Source organism: Bombina bombina, chromosome 1 (genome assembly GCF_027579735.1).
Source record: "Bombina bombina isolate aBomBom1 chromosome 1, aBomBom1.pri, whole genome shotgun sequence".
NCBI classification, from domain to species: domain Eukaryota; kingdom Metazoa; phylum Chordata; class Amphibia; order Anura; family Bombinatoridae; genus Bombina; species Bombina bombina.
Window position 1 is genome coordinate 1021915629 of NC_069499.1, and position 17937 is coordinate 1021933565.

The 17937-nt window shown below is 39.8% G+C and overlaps 1 protein-coding gene across 1 annotated transcript in view; it reads right to left on the reverse strand.

Annotated features, from left to right (window-relative positions):
- Positions 1 to 15750, reverse strand: part of LOC128662768 (phosphatidate phosphatase LPIN3-like) — a 29693-nt gene extending 13943 nt beyond the window's left edge. The window contains 12 exon segments of the mRNA XM_053716752.1: positions 10417 to 10528; positions 11663 to 11741; positions 11744 to 11784; positions 11786 to 11812; positions 12399 to 12485; positions 13042 to 13164; positions 13166 to 13188; positions 14598 to 14694; positions 14913 to 14968; positions 15227 to 15369; positions 15447 to 15516; positions 15687 to 15750. Coding sequence (XP_053572727.1) covers positions 10417 to 10528; positions 11663 to 11741; positions 11744 to 11784; positions 11786 to 11812; positions 12399 to 12485; positions 13042 to 13164; positions 13166 to 13188; positions 14598 to 14694; positions 14913 to 14968; positions 15227 to 15307 — 726 coding nt within the window. The 5' untranslated portion in view covers positions 15308 to 15369; positions 15447 to 15516; positions 15687 to 15750.
- Positions 15751 to 17937: the final 2187 nt, after the last annotated feature.

Here is a 17937-nt window from a genome sequence, read left to right on the forward strand (position 1 = left end):
AACCTACTTCTCCCTCTGGCCCCCGCACCTGTAGAAATCTGCACACTGTGGATCCTCTCCAACCTTATTCAAAAACTCCTCCCCCAAACTTCCAAGATATCCTGTCCTGACCTTGCTACAACCCATTATAACAATACTCTCTCTCTGCACTTGACATTCTTGCTCCTCCCTAATTACACAAAAACCAACCTTGTCAGCTCCAGCCCTGGCACTCTCAGCAAAAACAGAATTTATGCTTACCTGATAAATTACTTTCTCCAACGGTGTGTCCGGTCCACGGCGTCATCCTTACTGTGGGATATTCTCCTCCCCAACAGGAAATGGCAAAGAGCCCAGCAAAGCTGGCCATATAGTCCCTCCCAGGCTCCGCCTACCCCAGTCATTCGACCGACGGACAGGAGGAAATATATATAGGAGAAACCATATGGTAACGTGGTGACTGTAGTTAGAGAAAATAATTCATCAGACCTGATTAAAAAACCAGGGGGGCCGTGGACCGGACACACGTTGGAGAAAGTAATTTATCAGGTAAGCATAAATTCTGTTTTTCCAACATAGGTGTGTCCGGTCCACGGCGTCATCCTTATTGTGGGAACCAATACCAAAGCTTTAGGACACGGATGAAGGAGGGAGCAAATCAGGTCACCTAAATGGAAGGCACCACGGCTTGCAAAACCTTTCTCCCAAAAATAGCCTCCGAAGAAGCAAAAGTATAAAATTTGTAAAATTTGGCAAAAGAGTGCAGTGAAGACCAAGTCGCTGCCTTACATATCTGGTCAACAGGAGCTTCGTTCTTGAAGGCCCATGTGGAAGCCACAGCCCCAGTGGAGTGAGCTGTGATACTTTCAGGAGGCTGCCGTCCGGCAGTCTCAAAAGCCAATGCTAATGCTTTAAGCCAAAAGGAAAGAGAGGTAGAAGTTGCTTTTTTACCTCTCCTTTTACCAGAATAAACAACAAACGAAGAAGATGTTTGTCTGAAACCTTCAGTAACCTCTAAATAGAATTTTAGAGCACGGACTACGTCCAAATTGTGTAACAAACGTTCCTTCTCTGAAACTGGATTCGGACACAAAGAAGGTACAACTATCTCCTGGTTAATATTTTTGTTGGAAACAACCTTCGGAAGAAAACCAGGCTCAGTACGCAAAACCGAAAATTTGTATTTTGAAAATCGTGTCCCAGATGGAACCAGATATTTCAAAAGACCTTGGCGCTGCAAAAAATTGCAGCTGAAACTAGTGATTGGATAAACCGTGACAATAGTCAAAATGTTTAAAATATGAAACCTTTGGCCTTAGTAATGAGATAACGTGGTTTAAAAAACAATGTAAATTTATTTATACAATATTAAACATAAACTAAAACTAAAAAAGCTGATCAGCAAAAGAGCAATAAAATAATTGTAGCAATAGATAGTAAAAATGTAACAATCAAACTAACTTGACACAATATAGCAACACACAATATGGCACTATAGCAGATGTCAGTGTAGCAAAAATAACAAAACAACCCTGGAGCTGATATGCGAAACAAATGTTGAAAGTCCAGAATAAAAGTGAGCGGTCGAGATCCACAGCTGATTCCTTGAGAAGCAGAGTGAGGCTGGAACGACAAACGGATAAATCATACACAAGCAGAAAACCAAACAAAAGGGTTCATTTTACTTACACCGTGTCTTGGTTACTGCTGCGGCGATGGGTCCCTTTTAGCAAGCTGTAGCAGAGCCGGATAAGCCTTTGGAACAATACCGGATTTTTCAAAGATACTCCGCTGAAAGTTGCAGTTAACACAGAAGCCGGTCTGTGTAGGTAATGTTACGTCAGGTGGCGTGAGTGGGAGGAGCAACGCGTTTCAGCCCGGTCAGGGCCTTTGTCAAGCTCCAGAAAGGTGTAATACAGGGCTTTTTAAACCTGTATTAGCTGTGCTCATTGGTTGGATATCGCAAATGGGAGTGCCTTATGCATAAGAGACATAATGGTAACAGTTGCGCCATATACAGATTAATAATTAATCACTGTGCAATATTGATGCAATATAATATGATGATACAAAGAATAAAAATATAGACATCTTAAATTTATGCCATACGATAGTTAACATTGGTTATATTAAAATTATTCTCTCTGTTACTGAGACCAAGTGACCCATAAAGTGAAAAAAATATAGAAGTTTAGAATAAATTTTCTTTCTTCGTGCAGGATGGTGACATACAGCACTGAACATCCAATCTGTTAGATTGATAGTTAATAGAAAAATAATAGTAGCAATATATTAGTGTCATCAAAGAAAATATATATTTTTTGGGGAATGGTGACAAAAAAAAATCCCTAAAAAAGTTTTTTAAAAAATTCCATAAAAATAGAAAATAATATATAATTTTTTTCATAAAAAGTGATTTCATGAGGAATAAAAAAGGTTATAAGAACAGAAAATCTTAATCCTAAGATAACACCCTATATCTGATTTTCTGATCTTAGGGTGTTATCTTAGGGATTAAGATTTTCTGTTCTTATAACCTTTTTTATTCCTCATGAAATCACTTTTTATGAAAAAAATTATTATTTATTATTTTCTATTTTTTATGGAATTTTTAAAAAAAACTTTTTTAGGGATTTTTTTTATGTCACCATTCCCCAAAAAATTATATTTTCTTTGATGACACTAATATATTGCTACTATTATTTTTTCTATTAACTATCAATCTAACAGATTGGATGTTCAGTGCTGTATGTCACCATCCTGCACGAAGAAAGAAAATTTATTCTAAACTTATTCTATATTTTTTTCACTTTATGGGTCATTTGGTCTCAGTAACAGAGAGAATAATTTTAATATAACCAAATGTTAACTATCGTATGGCATAAAGTTTAAGATGTCTATATTTTTATTCTTTGTATCATCATATTATATTGCATCAATATTGCACAGTGATTAATTATTAATCTGTATATGGCGCAACTGTTACCATTATGTCTCTTATGCATAAGGCACTCCCATTTGCGATATCCAACCAATGAGCACAGCTAATACAGGTTTAAAAAGCCCTGTATTACACCTTTCTGGAGCTTGACAAAGGCCCTGACCGGGCTGAAACGCGTTGCTCCTCCCACTCCACGCCACCTGACGTAACATTACCTACACAGACCGGCTTCTGTGTTAACTGCAACTTTCAGCGGAGTATCTTTGAAAAATCCGGTATTGTTCCAAAGGCTTATCCGGCTCTGCTACAGCTTGCTAAAAGGGACCCATCGCCGCAGCAGTAACCAAGACACGGTGTAAGTAAAAGTGAACACCTTTTGTTTGGTTTTCTGCTTGTGTATGATTTGGATCCGTTTGTCGTTCCAGCCTCACTCTGCTTCTCAAGGAATCAGCTGTGGATCTCGACCGCTCACTTTTATTCTGGACTTTCAACATTTGTTTCGCATATCAGCTCCAGGGTTGTTTTGTTATTTTTGATGCTACACTGACATCTGCTATAGTGCCATATTGTGTGTTGCTATATTGTGTCAAGTTAGTTTGATTGTTACATTTTTACTATCTATTGCTACAATTATTTTATTGCTCTTTTGCTGATCAGTTTTTTAGTTTTAGTTTATGTTTAATATTGTATAAATAAATTTACATTGTTTTTTTAAACCACGTTATCTCATTACTGAGGCCAAAGGTTTCATATTTTAAACATTTTGACTATTGTCACGGTTTATCCAATCACTAGTTTCAGCTGCAATTTTTTGCAGCGCCAAGGTCTTTTGAAATATCTGGTTCCATCTGGGACACGATTTTCAAAATACAAATTTTCTGTTTCTTGTTGTGGAGATAGGGGTCTCCATTTTTTCCCTTGGTTTATTGGTGCCTTTTCCTTAGCGCAGGGCAACATTTTTCTTTGTTTTTTTCAGTACGCAAAACCACCTTATCTGCATGGACCAGATAGGGCGGAGAACACTGCAGAGCAGATAACTCAGAAACTCTTCTAGCAGAAGAAATTGCAACCAAAAAAACAAAACTTTCCACGATAATAACTTATATCTACGGAATGTAAGGGTTCAAACGGAACCCCTTGAAGAACTGAAAGAACTAGATTAAGACTCCAGGGAGGAGTCAAAGGTCTGTAAACAGGCTTGATTCTAACCAGAGCCTGAACAAACGCTTAAACGTCTGGCACAGCTGCCAGCCTTTTGTGAAGTAAAACAGATAAAGCAGAGATCTGTCCTTCAGAGAACTTGCAGATAATCCTTTCTCCAAACCTTCTTGTAGAAAGGAAAGAATCTTAGGAATTTTTATCTTGTTCCATGGGAATCCTTTAGATTCACACCAACAGATATATTTTTTCCATATTTTATGGTAAATTTTTCTAGCTACAGGCTTTCTAGCCTGAATAAGAGTATCTATTACAGAATCTGAAAACCCACGCTTTGATAGAATCAAGCGTTCAATCTCAAGCAGTCAGTTGGAGGGAAACCAGATTCGGATGTTCGAATGGACCCTGAACACGAAGGTCCTGTCCCAAAGGTAGCTTCCATGGTGGAGCCGATGACATATTCACCAGGTCTGCATACCAAGTCCTGCGTGGCCACGCAGGAACTATCAAGATCACCGAAGCCCTCTCCTGATTGATCCTGGCTACCAGCCTGGGAATGAGAGGAAACGGTGGGAAAACATAAGCTAGGTTGAAGGTCCAAGGTGCTACTAGTGCATCTACTAGAGTCGCCTTGGGATCCTGGATCTGGACCCGTAACAAGGAACCTTGAAGTTCTGACGAGACGCCATCAGATCCATGTCTGGAATGCCCCATAATTGAGTTATTTGGGCAAAGATTTCCGGATGGAGTTCCCACTCCCCCGGATGCTCTCCATCACCAGGGAACTCCTTGTTCCCCCTGATGGTTGATATATGCAAGTCGTCATGTTGTCTGATTGACACCTTATGAATTTGGCCTTTGCTAGTCGAGGCCAAGCCTTGAGAGCATTGAATATCGCTCTCAGTTCCAGAATATTTATCGGGTGAGAGAGTCTTCCCGAGACCATAGACCCTGAGCTTTCAGGGGTTCCCAGACCGCGCCCCAGCCCACCAGACTGGCGTCGGTCGTGACAATGACCCACTCTGGTCTGCGGAAGCTCATTCCCTGTGACAGGTTGTCCGGGTCTCAGCCACCAACGGAGTGAATCTCTGGTCCTTTGATCTACTTGGATCGTCGGAGACAAGTCTGTATAATCCCCATTCCACTGTCTGAGCATGCACAGTTGTAATGGTCTTAGATGAATTCGTGCAAAGGAACTATGTCCATTGCCGCAACCATCAAACCTATTACTTCCATGCACTGCGCTATGGAAGGAAGAAGAACAGAATGAAGTACCTGACAAGAGCTTAGAAGTTTGATTTTCTGGCCTCTGTCAAAAATCTTCATTTCTAAGGAAACTATTATTGTTCCAAGAAGGGAACTCTTGTTGACGGGGACAGAGAACTTTTTTCTATGTTCACTTTCCACCTGTGAGATCTGAGAAAGGCTAGGACAATGTCCGTATGAGCCCTTGCTTTTGACAGAGACGACACTTGAATCAGGATGTCGTCAAGTAAGGTACTACTGCAATGCCCCCTGGTCTTAGCACCGCTAGAAGGGACCCTAGTACCTTTGTGAAAATCCTTGGAGCAGTGGCTAATCCGAATGGAAGTGCCAACAAACTGGTAATGCTTGTCCAGAAAGGCGAACCTTAGGAACCGAAGATGTTCCTTGTGGATAGGAATATGTAGGTACGCATCCTTTAAATCCACCGTGGTCATGAATTGACCTTCCTGGATGGTAGGAAGGATCGTTCGAATGGTTTCCATTTTGAACGATGAAACCCTTAGAAACTTGTTTAAAATCTGAGATCTAAAATTGGTCTGAATGTTCCCTCTTTTTTGGGAACTATGAACAGGTTGGAGTAAAACCCCATCCCTTGTTCTCCTAATGGAACAGGATGAATCACTCCCATTCTTGACAGGTCTTCTACACAATGTAAGAATGCCTGTCTTTTTATTTGGTTCGAAGATAATTGAGACCTGTGGAACCTTCCCCTTGGAGGTAGTTCCCTGAATTCCAGGAGATAACCTTGAGAAACTATTTCTAGCGCCCAAGGATCCTGAATATCTCTTGCCCAAGCCTGAGCAAAGAGAGAAAGTCTGCCCCCCACCAGATCCGGTCCCGGATCGGGGGCCAACACTTCATGCTGTTTTGGTAGCAGTGGCAGGTTTCTTGGCCTGCTTACCCTTGTTCCAGCCTTGCATCGGTCTCCAGGCTGGCTTGGTTTGAGAAGTATTACCCTCTTACTTAGAGGGTGTAGAATTTGAGGCTGGTCCGTTTCTGCGAAAGGGACGAAAATTTGGCTTTTTTTAGCCTTAAAAGACCTATCCTGAGAAGGGCGTGGCCCTTTCCCCCAGTGATGTCTGAAATAATCTCTTTCAAGTCAGGGCCAAACAGTGTTTTACCCTTGAAAGGGATGTTAAGCAATTTGGTCTTGGAGGACACATCCGCTGACCAAGACTTTAGCCAAAGCGCTCTGCGCGCCACGATAGCAAACCCAGAATTATTCGCCGCTAATCTAGCTAATTGCAAAGCGGCATCTAAAATAAAAGAGTTAGCCAATTTAAGTGCTTGAACTCTGTCCATAACCTCCTCATACGAAGATTCTTTATTGAGCGACTTTTCTAGTTCTTCGAACCAGAAACACGCAGCTGTAGTGACAGGAACAATGCATGAAATTGGTTGTAGGGTAACCTTGCTGAACAAACATCTTTTTAAGCAAACCTCTAACTTTTTATCCATAGGATCTTGAAAGCACAACTATCTTCTATAGGAATAGTAGTGCGTTTGTTTAGAGTAGAAACCGCCCCCTCGACCTTGGGGACTGTCTGCCATAAGTCCTTTCTGGGGTCGACTATAGGAAATAATTTCTTAAATATAGGGGGAGGAACAAAAGGTATGCCGGGCCTTTCCCACTCCTTATTTACTATGTCCGCCACCCGCATGGGTATAGGAAAAGCATCAGGGGACCCCGGAACCTCTAGGAACTTGTCCATCTTACATAATTTCTTTGGAATGACCAAATTGTCACAATCATCCAGAGTAGATAATACCTCCTTAAGTAGTGCGTGGAGATGTTCTAATTTAAATTTAAATGTTACAACATCAGGTTCAGCTTGTTGAGAAATTTTCCCTGAATCTGAAATTTCTCTCTCAACAAAACCTCCTCCTGGCCCCTTCAGATTGGTGTGAGGGCATGTCAGAACAGTTATCATCAGCGTCTCTTGCTCTTCAGTGTTTAAAACAGAGCAATCGCGCTTTCTCTGATAAGTAGGCATTTTGGATAAAATGTTTGCAATAGAATTATCCATTACAGCCGTTAATTGTTGCATGGTAATAAGTATTGGCGCACTAGATGAACTAGGGGCCTCTTGTGTGGGCAAAACTGGTGTAGACACAGAAGGGGATGATGCAGAACCATGCTTACTCCCCTCATTTGAGGAATCATCATGGGCAATATCATTATCTATGGCATTATTGTCCCTACTTTGTTTGGACACTATGACACAATTATCACATATATTTAAATGGGGAGAAACCTTGGCTTTCATACATATAGAACATCGTTATCTGATGGTTCAGACATGTTAAACAGGCTTAAACTTGTCAACAAAGCACAAAAAACGTTTTACAATAAAACCGTTACTGTCACTTTAAATTTTAAACTGAACACACTTTATTACTGAATATGTGAAAAAGTATGAAGGAATTGTTCAAAAAAATTTCACCACAGTATCTTACAGCCTTAAAAGTATTGCACACCAAATTTGAAAGCTTTAACCCTTAAAATAACGGAACCGGAGCCGTTTTTACATTTAACCCCTATACAGTCCCAGGTATCTGCTTTGCTGAGACCCAACCAAGCCCAGGGGAATACGATACCAAATGATGCCTTCTATAAGCTTTTTCAGTGGTTCTAAGCTCCTCACACATGCATCTGCATGCCTTGCTTTCCAAAAACAACTGCGCATTAGTGGCGCGAAAATGAGGCTCTGCCTATGACTAGAAAAGGCCCCCAGTGAAAAAGGTGTCCAATACAGTGCCTGCCGTTTTTTTAAAACAATCCCCAAGATTATAATAACTATTAATAGTTATAATCTGCCAAATATGCTTAGTAAAGTAATCGTTTTAGCCCAGAAAAATGTCTACCAGTTTTTTAAGCCCTAATGAAGCCCTTTATTCTTATACTAAACTAAGAAAATGGCTTACCGGTTCCCATAGGGAAAATGACAGCTTCCAGCATTACCAAGTCTTGTTAGAAATGTGTCATACCTCAAGCAGCAAAAGTCTGCTCACTGTTTCCCCCAACTGAAGTTAATTCATCTCAACAGTCCTGTGTGGAAACAGCCATCGATTTTAGTAACGGTTGCTAAAATCATTTTCCTCTTACAAACAGAAATCTTCATCTCTTTTCTGTTTCAGAGTAAATAGTACATACCAGCACTATTTTAAAATAACAAACTCTTGATTGAAGAATAAAACTACATTTAAACACCAAAAAAACTCTTAGCCATCTCCGTGGAGATGTTGCCTGTGCAACGGCAAAGAGAATGACTGGGGTAGGCGGAGCCTGGGAGGGACTATATGGCCAGCTTTGCTGGGCTCTTTGCCATTTCCTGTTGGGGAGGAGAATATCCCACAAGTAAGGATGACGCCGTGGACCGGACACATATGTTGGAGAAAATGCTCCCTTACTACTGAGCGTGCCTGGAGGAAATCCCGCTCTGAACCTGATTTCATCAACTATACGTTCATTCTTTATTCTTACACCTCTGCCCTTCACTTAGCCAAGCAAACCTACTTCTCTTCTCTTATATCTACTCACTCCTCAAACCTAAACAAGTCTTCTCATTTTTCAACTCTTTCTTCTACCCACCTGCACCACCCTTTTATCTGCCTTTACTGCTCAAGACCTGGTAGACTACTTTTTCAAAAAAACGCTTACCATCCGAAGCAACATCCCAACACAATATTCCCTCTCTCCTGCCTCTCCCCACTTAAATCCATCCTAAATGCCTCTGCTAGGCTAATCCATCTCTCCCAATGCTCTGTATCTGCTGCACCTCTCTGTGAATCCCTTCACTGGCTCCCCATTCACAGCAGAATTAAATTCAAAATGGTCAACCTGACCTACAAAGCCCTGACCAACACTGCCCCCCCTACCTGTCCTCACTCATCAACAAATATACTCCAGCCTGCTCCCTAAGAACCAACAATGACCTGCTCCTTGCATCTTCTACCATCACCTCCTCCCATGCTAGACTGCAGGACTTCAGTCGTGCAGCACCTACCCTCTGGAACGCACTTCCTCGAGCTGTCAGACTTTCCCCTAGTCTGTCCTACTTTAAACGCTCCCTAAAGACCTTTTTGTTCAGAGAAGCCCAAATCAGTACCAAATTAATTCCACTTGCCTAATAACTGCCTTCATCTAACTCCGCACTAACATCATTCTCACTTTTGCCGTCCCCACCTCCTGTTTCTCACTCTCCTACCCATCTAGATTGTAAGTTTCCACGGGAATAGGGTCCTCAATTGCCCTTGTATTTGTTTGTTAAATTTTGTCCAGTGTCTTATATTGTATTGTATCACAATTGTACTTTTATCTTTGTACTTATGGACAGTGCTGCAGAATCTGTTGGCACTTTATAAATAAAGAATAATAATTAAAAAAAAAATAAAGCAGCCACGTGATCATCTTTACATATTTTCTACCAGTTTGTATTTCCTTCTGAAGATGCTATTGCTAGGAAAAAATAGAGCTACCATGCGGTTTCCACATAAAAATAATAATAATAAACTTGTCTACCTGTGTTATTTTCTTGGTTCATCTGCTGCATCTTTGACTCTCCTGAAGTTAAAAATTTGAATTGGAGGCTCGAGAAGGAGCATTTAAAGGGACACTGTACCCAAATGTATTCTTTCGTGAATTTTCTTCATTCTCTTGGTATCTTTATTTGAAATGCACGAATGTAAGTTTAGATGCCAGCCCATTTTTGGTGAACAACCTGGGTTGTCCTTGCTGATTGGTGGATAAATTCATCCACCAATAAAAAAAGTGCTGTCCAGAGTACTGAAACCAAAAAAAGCTTAGATGCCTTCTTTTTCAAATAAAGATAGCAAGAGAATGAAGAAAAAATTATAATAGGAGCAAATTAGAAAGTTGCTTAAAATTGCATGCTCTTTCTGAATTACAAAAAGAAAAAAAATTGGGTTCAGTGTCCCTTTAAGTAAGATTTACCTACCTAGATTGATAGCACAAGTTTAAAGGCTTTCTTCATACACTGTTACTTTGAACATGAAGAAATACTCTTAAAAGTAATTAAAAAAAAATGTTATCATTACAACTTCTCTCTTACATTTGTTCGATTTCCAAAGGCAGCATAAAAAGGCTGAGGGTCTGTAAAGAGTTGCCGGATGTCAGAGAGGCAGGAAATCTTGAAGCGCTCTGGGGCTTTTTCTATAACCTCTCTGTAAAATATGGTTACGGTCAGCAAGCGCGAGCAGATAAGGATAATGCGTACGGAGTGAAAAAAAAGATACATTTGGAGAGAGTAACAAAGGCTTTTGTAAATTGCAATACCTTACAGTAATAACAAACATCTACAAAGAATCACACATTTTGTTATGTTACTACCACTTAAACATTTTTACATCTGCAACAGAATTGGGTAAAATGATGCCAGAACGTTTTAAAGTCTCACAATGAAATTATCATCACTAAAAGTTCACTGAAACTGTTCAAAATGTCTTACTGTAATGCAGAATGCTACAGTCACACAGGGCACCAGTTCCATTCTGAGAGCCATCACTGTAATGTGAATCCTTTATAGTGATAAAGGGATATGAAACCCAGAAATCTGTTGTTGTGATTCAGACAGCGTATACAATTTATAAAAAGTTTCCACTTTACTTCTATTATCAAATCTGCTTGGTTCCGTGGTATTCTCTGTTTAAGAGATCCCTATGTCTGGAGCACTATAAGGCAAGAAATAGTGCTGCCATTTAGTGATCTTGCACTTGGATAACATTCTTATAAAACTGCTGCCATATATTGCTCCCGACATGTGCACACTTCTTATGTCCCTGCTTTTCAACAAAAGACACACAAGAGAACGAAGACAATTTGATAATAGAATGAAATTAGAAAGTCTACCTAATTCATGAAAGAAAAAGTTTGGGTTTCATGTGCCTTTAAAGACCACTGCCCTTTAAAAAACACAATTATGTCACGATCATACAGTAAGAAACAACAGGGAGATCAGCAGTGCACGTTATGAAGGCTGTAAGCAGCTCAGTGCACGCTATGAAGGCAGTAAGCTGCTCAGGAAATATTGTCACATGACCAGAGAAAGCACCAATCACAGAGCTGGAGTCACACTTTATAAAGTTTAATAGTCATGCACATACAGAAGCAGTCGCGTGACTGCAGCATATAAACAGTACCGTAGATAGATAAATAAGCAGCAATAAAATGCAGACCACTGTATTCATATACACATAGAGATGCAGTTACAAAGTGTACAGCAGCAGTTCACGAACACTGAAGATGTGTATACATAGAGCACTACAGTCACAGAAGAAATGCTGCACATTTGTACTTACCTGTGTAGGGCAGTGAAGAGGCTACTAGGGGACAAAAGGAGCGGTCCAAGTGGGAGAGTGTAGCCTTCTGCACGCACCCCTGTAGATACCCCTTTGTGAGCTCCGCCAGACCCACTGAACGCAGAGCAATATATGAATCTATAGCCATTCCTGGGGAACATTGACAGGGTATTTGTAAGGGCAAATAAAAGAGCACATCAGTCACAGGGTACAGCTATAGAGAGGATCATAGAGGGAAAAATAAAAAATCTAAGAAATAATAAAGAATTTATGGAAACTATGTTAAAATAAGTGGTGTCTCTTGAAAGTGACAGAGGATGGTACAATGCTAGATATTTATAGGAAAGCAAACAAGATGGTTTAATATTATAGCTGGACAGGTATGGAAGCAGCAATAGCACTAGAAACATAAGAGTTAAAATTACAATGCGGGGACAAGCATGGGGGAGTAGAACTCAGGAGAAGGCACCACTGTGACATAGGAAATAACTCACTGGGGGCATCACTAAAAAGGAACCGTTTGCTGACACTTGTATAAAAGTACAACACTCCCTGCAGCAGATAAAGAGGTAACCAGGAACACAAGACACAGAATTACAGCAAGCAGTAACTTTAAGATATACAAGAGAAAGCTCTTTCAGTATTGGGAGACGTCAGTGGTTCATCGTAAAGACAGATACGGACTGGGCAATTTAAATATCACAAAGATACACATTTACCAAGTGGTGATACAAACATGTGAATTGCACGATAGAGTTGGACAATTCCTGGCTGAGTCCAGTCCTTCCCAAGTTGTGGCAAAATGTGCCCAAGTGCATCTGATCTAGTAAGGATAAGAAATAAAGCATTGAGTGTTTAAAATCTTATTGCGAAAGTCTGCAATTGGGAAAGAGTGTGAGGTATGTTGTGTGTCAGTAACTACTGGAAATACCTTGCTGTGAATTTCACCAGGGTGCGGAAGATTTTGTATCCCTGATTGTTTTGGGAGAAACCAGGTGTCTACCCCTTTCCCACTGTTCCTTAGTGGGAATTAGTTGCACCTTAACTGATTAGGTCCACTAAAGCCAAAAAGTGTGAGGTTACCTGTACAAAACTTTCATTCAGAGAATTGCCTGGTATTTTGGGTCTGGAATGCTCTTCTGGATCTGATAAAATTAATTTAGTACAGGAAAAGGCACAAGTGGTCAAACAGAAGCTGAACCCTGGGCGGGAACCATCCCACAAGGCAAGCTACTGTACAGCAATTGTCTCCTGTCTTGTTTATTGTGGATGCGAACCATAGGTATTAGTTTTATATTCCATCTCATATACTCTGTCTGAGGGTATGTGCATGCTAAGTGATATGTAGTGTCATTGTGTGAGTAAGTGAAGATCCTAACCTGGTAACAGTGCCATCAATGTCACTCACAATGATGCGATCTTCACTGTTCCACAAGAAGATGTGAGCTCTACATCGTGTTGTACCCTGAAATTTAGTGCACACACTAAATACAACCTCGTTAGCCCTCCTCCAGGTTCAGACTCTTCTGTTGTGAAAAGAAAATCATTCAATGTTTGAGCCACAACAATGAGCAGAAGTTAATTTCAGGACAAATCAGAGAGATATAGCAATGTCCACATCAATAAAAATCAGGATTCACAAATACCATCAAAATGAAAAACAATATGAATCCAAAAGTTCTGCCGTTCAAGTTACATTGTACTAAATAAAAAAAAATAGATTCCTATGATAATGAAACCATTTTGTGTAAGCAGTTCATATCAGACCATTAAAGGGCAATAATAGTTGAAATAGTCTAGTCTGTTAGAGCACGTCATTTTACCTGCAACAGCAACACGCTAAAATCTGGATGTGCACAGATTTTAGCGTGTTGCTGTTGCACAAGAATGAATTTGGCAAGAAAATAGCCAAGCGGCACGAAGGGCTGTCTTTTTCCGCATTCGTAGGTTCAGGAAGCGTCAGAATGCACCTCTCTAGCAACTAGAGCTGCTGATTGGATCAGCGGTGGGTTTTGCTAAGGACCAGCAGTGCTCTGTGGATTGCGAGCAGCAAATCTACTGTGTGTTTAATCCCTTTGCAGGGGTTAAACACACAGTAGAGCAGGGTCGATAGTCGGAAAATGACATACTCTAACAAATTAGGGCATGTATTCTTCCTATTATGGACCTTTAAGCAATGGGTACTTAGGTATCAGTTCACAGATTAAAGGAACACTAAACCCAAAAACTTTATTTCATTATTCAGATAGAGAATACAATTTTAAATAACATTCCAATGTACTTCTATTATCTAATTTGCTTCATTCTTTAAATATCCTTTGTTAAAGAAATAGCAATGCACATGGGTGAGCCAATCACACAAGGCATCTATGTGCAGCAACCAATCAGCAGCTACTGAGCCTATCTAGATATGCTTTTCAGCAAAGTATATCAATAGAATGAAGCAAATTAGATAATAGAAGTAAATTAGAAAGTTGTTTAAAATTGTATGCTTTTTCTAAATCATGAAAGAAAAATTTTGGGTTTAATGCCCCTTTAAGGGGGAAATGTATCAAGATTGCAGGTGGACAAGTTCTCAAGTAGAAAATCTGCCGGCATGCAACTTCCATTTGTGATGCAGCATTGTGTGACATAACATTGTACAAGATCAATCTAGTGCAATGCCACCCCCAGCTCTCACACAGTTAGGAGGGCACGTGAGTTACCCCAAACAAGTGAGTTGCAGGGTATATATCTCGCTACCTCTTTGGTGGCAGAGCGGCTAAAGAAGCAGTTTGCAAGTCTTCACCACAAAGCCTCAAAAGCTGTGAATGCAGATTAATAAAGCTTCCTCTAAATCTCACAGATGGAATGCAGCTGCTGTTAATGAAATAAAAAAGTGAGAGATGTGGTTTAAGACCAGCAAGAAAAATACATCTAAACCTTCTTCACTTACTATCTGCTCAGAAGTCAGACGCAAGGACCTCTGATACGACTGTTGCTTTGCAGGGACCACAGCAGGCTCAGATTCAATTTTACGTTGGTTCTCTAACCTAAGCACGAAAGGTGAATATGTCCCATTTAATGGGTGAAAAGGAGAAATGTAGCTATAACAACACCTACTGGCATTAATAAAGGAGACAGCCACTAGAGGGGAACCAGTAATAAAAAAAACAATAGACAGAGAAACTTTGAAAAACAGAAACATGTTTAAGGAAAACCTGGGAAGTGAAAATATAACAAAACCTAAAATGTAAACATAGATACTCACCCACTGGTTTCACATTTCTTCTGCTGCTCCTCAAACTCCTGAGTATTGGACAATGGCTGCAGGGGGGAGTGAGGGAGAGAGTGGGGGTTGTGAGTGGGAGTGGAGGTGTGAGGTAAGGAATAGTGCTATGGGAAGAACTGCTAAAATGTAAATGGGTGAAGAGAATTAGTGAGCAAGATATTCTGGGAAGTGCTATGTTGTGGAATTACAGGATGAAGCATGGAATGTGGAAAAGAGAGTAACAGATTAGAAGTAATTGGTAGGGGGCTTCTCTGTTACACCAGAAAAGTGTTAAGCATTAGTAGAGAGGATACCTCTTTTCCTGATCTTGATGTAACCCCAGAATTCATTGCTTGATTTCTCACTGACTGGAATTCATGGTCCCTCTCCGCCATGAAAACCACCAGCCACGAGACCTGGGGGGCATCTTTCGTTGGTTAAGCTGTTCAATCACTGCCTGAAACAAGTTATACAAATGAAGATCCCTAAAGAAAGATCTGAGATATGGTTATTTCCAAAAGCAGTGATTCTTACCGGAGGCAGATCTTGGTTGAAAACTTGCATGCAAAGGATTATTGGGGCAGCAGTTGCCCAGTTATAGAACCTGTAGTAAAAGAGCATTGAAATGAGGACAAAATATGTAAAGATATTTTTTTTTAAAAAAGTATGTCATGTGGTTGCTAGAAACAGAAGTTGGAAATAAGGAGATGTATCTGTGTTGGATACAGAAAACAAATACAGGAAATTAAAAGCAGTAAAGAGAAGCAATCTTACCTGCTGTGTATCCGTAGCACAAGCCGAGGATCCTCTATCAGGGATGGATTTTGGCAAAATTGAGAGTATGAACCTGGTGCTCCATAAATTTGTCTGTTAATAGAGATAGGGAAGGAATGTAATGTGATTGTTGAAGGCTCAATGTGCTTTTAAGAAAAATAAAGCAGAAATGTTGGCTCGCATGTGACAAAGAGGCAACCATTAAATATTTGGTGGACTACAATAATAAACCAGCTCAGGAAGAAGGCCTTTTAGGTATGCAACTTGCCTTAACACCTGAAGTAGATCTGTTCCATAATGGCTTTATAAGATAGTTCATATTTGTGTACAATTTTTTCTTGGAGATTAAACTAGCACCTTCCAAGGCTTGGTCCAAGTGGAATCTCTGTCCTGGACACAACTGGTTTCTAAACTGGAATATAGCTATACCATAAAAAGTCGCCTCAAAGTCCTTGGGAATAATTTCAAGAGTGGACTTAATTCCCCATTCTTTTTGGTTCATTAGCCTACTCATTTTGTTAAAGACATAACATGTTTTGGTTTTTCCCCCCTTGCCTAACCTACCCCCCCCACACACACAACACACACACAAACAAGTTTACAGCCACAGAGGAGATCATGAGTGATTAAAAACAGCCCCTTATGGTTTAGGTCATACTCCAAAAAACAGAAATTAACTAGGACTTGTGCTACTTAAACCAATAGTGACACCCATCTGTTACCTACATTACATGAGTAGTTATTTTGGTTGGTATAACTAAAAGCATTATGAGTCCAAATGCAGTTTGCAATATCAAAAAACTAGATTAGTTCTTCAAATTTTGAAAAATTATCTTATATGCATTTTATGTACAGAAACCTCAATAAAAATGTAAGGCAGAAATCTAATACCCTGGCACCACTCAACACCATAGTGAGTTACAGTAGCATTCAGAAGCTTTTCCCCAACCTTCCACTCACCTCAGGAATGTCCCAGGTGTCTGCAAGTCCCCCACACAATGAAAGGGCAATGTTATCTTCACGGATCTTATCCCAAGATCCTGCATCTTCGTTAGACATCTGCTCTGTTGTCTCTCAGATTGCTGTGGGAGGAGGAGGAGGATGTGGTTCACTAGTAAAGAGGTAAGGCAGAAGAGTTTAAGTACATATTTTTTTTTAACCAGAATACAAAATATTTGTCACTAAGGGCCCGATGATCTAAAGCTCTTCACTCAGCCATAATGATCTAAGAAGTCTTGCCAGTACGGCAAGGACCCTCAAATCATTTTAGAAACTTAAAGGGACAGTCTACCAGAATTGTTTTAGTGTTAAAAGGATAGATAACGCCTTTACTACCAATTCCCCAGCTTTGCACAACCAACATTGTTATATTAATATACTTTATAACCTTTAAAATTCTAAATTTCAGTCTGTTTCTAAGCCACTAAAGACAGCCTCTTCACATGCTTTTATATTAGCTTTTCAAACAGGGGAGAGCTAGTTCATGTCAGCCATATAGATACCACTGTACTGCCCGTGAGTTGTGGCAGACACTGTATAATGGGATAAAATGAAAGTCAATAGATAAAAAATAAAAAGTCATGTGATCAGGGGGCTGTAAGAAGATGCTTAGATACAAGGTAATCACAGAGGCAAAAATTAAATTAATAAAACCATGTTAGTTATGCAAAACTGGGGAATGGGTAATAAAGGGACTATCTATTTTTAAACAATAAAAAATTTTTGGAGTAGACTGTCCCTTTAAATTTTACCTTGAGATATGTTTATCTCACTCTGCAGGGATTTGTATGTGACTCTACATTACAAAATAAGGTTTTAAACAATTCCAAAGATATTTTGTTTTCTCTCTCCATGCTGTCGAGTTTTTGATCACAGGGCTGTATGAGAGAACTAAATGTTTGGGAAGTAAAGAGAGACTTCTGGGAGTCAGGAGACAACATGTCATCGGGTGTCAGAGAAGAGGCTTTGATCACGGTTTCTGAAACTGCCAATAGATAAAGAAATATTCATGTAAATAAGAAGAAATGTGAGAGTTTCTAGCGAGAAGGTAAAGAAGTTAAATAGATTGTAATAATAAGGGAAAAGGAAAGGAAAAGAAAGAATTATTGAATATATTTCTTGCTCTCCCAATAAATTAGATAACTATACTGCAAAGCGTATGGCTGCAGATTGTACAGAAATGTATTGCGTGGACACCCATAATAATGATTTTTGTTTTCAGTGGTGAAACTACTGCAAATGCTTCCAATAA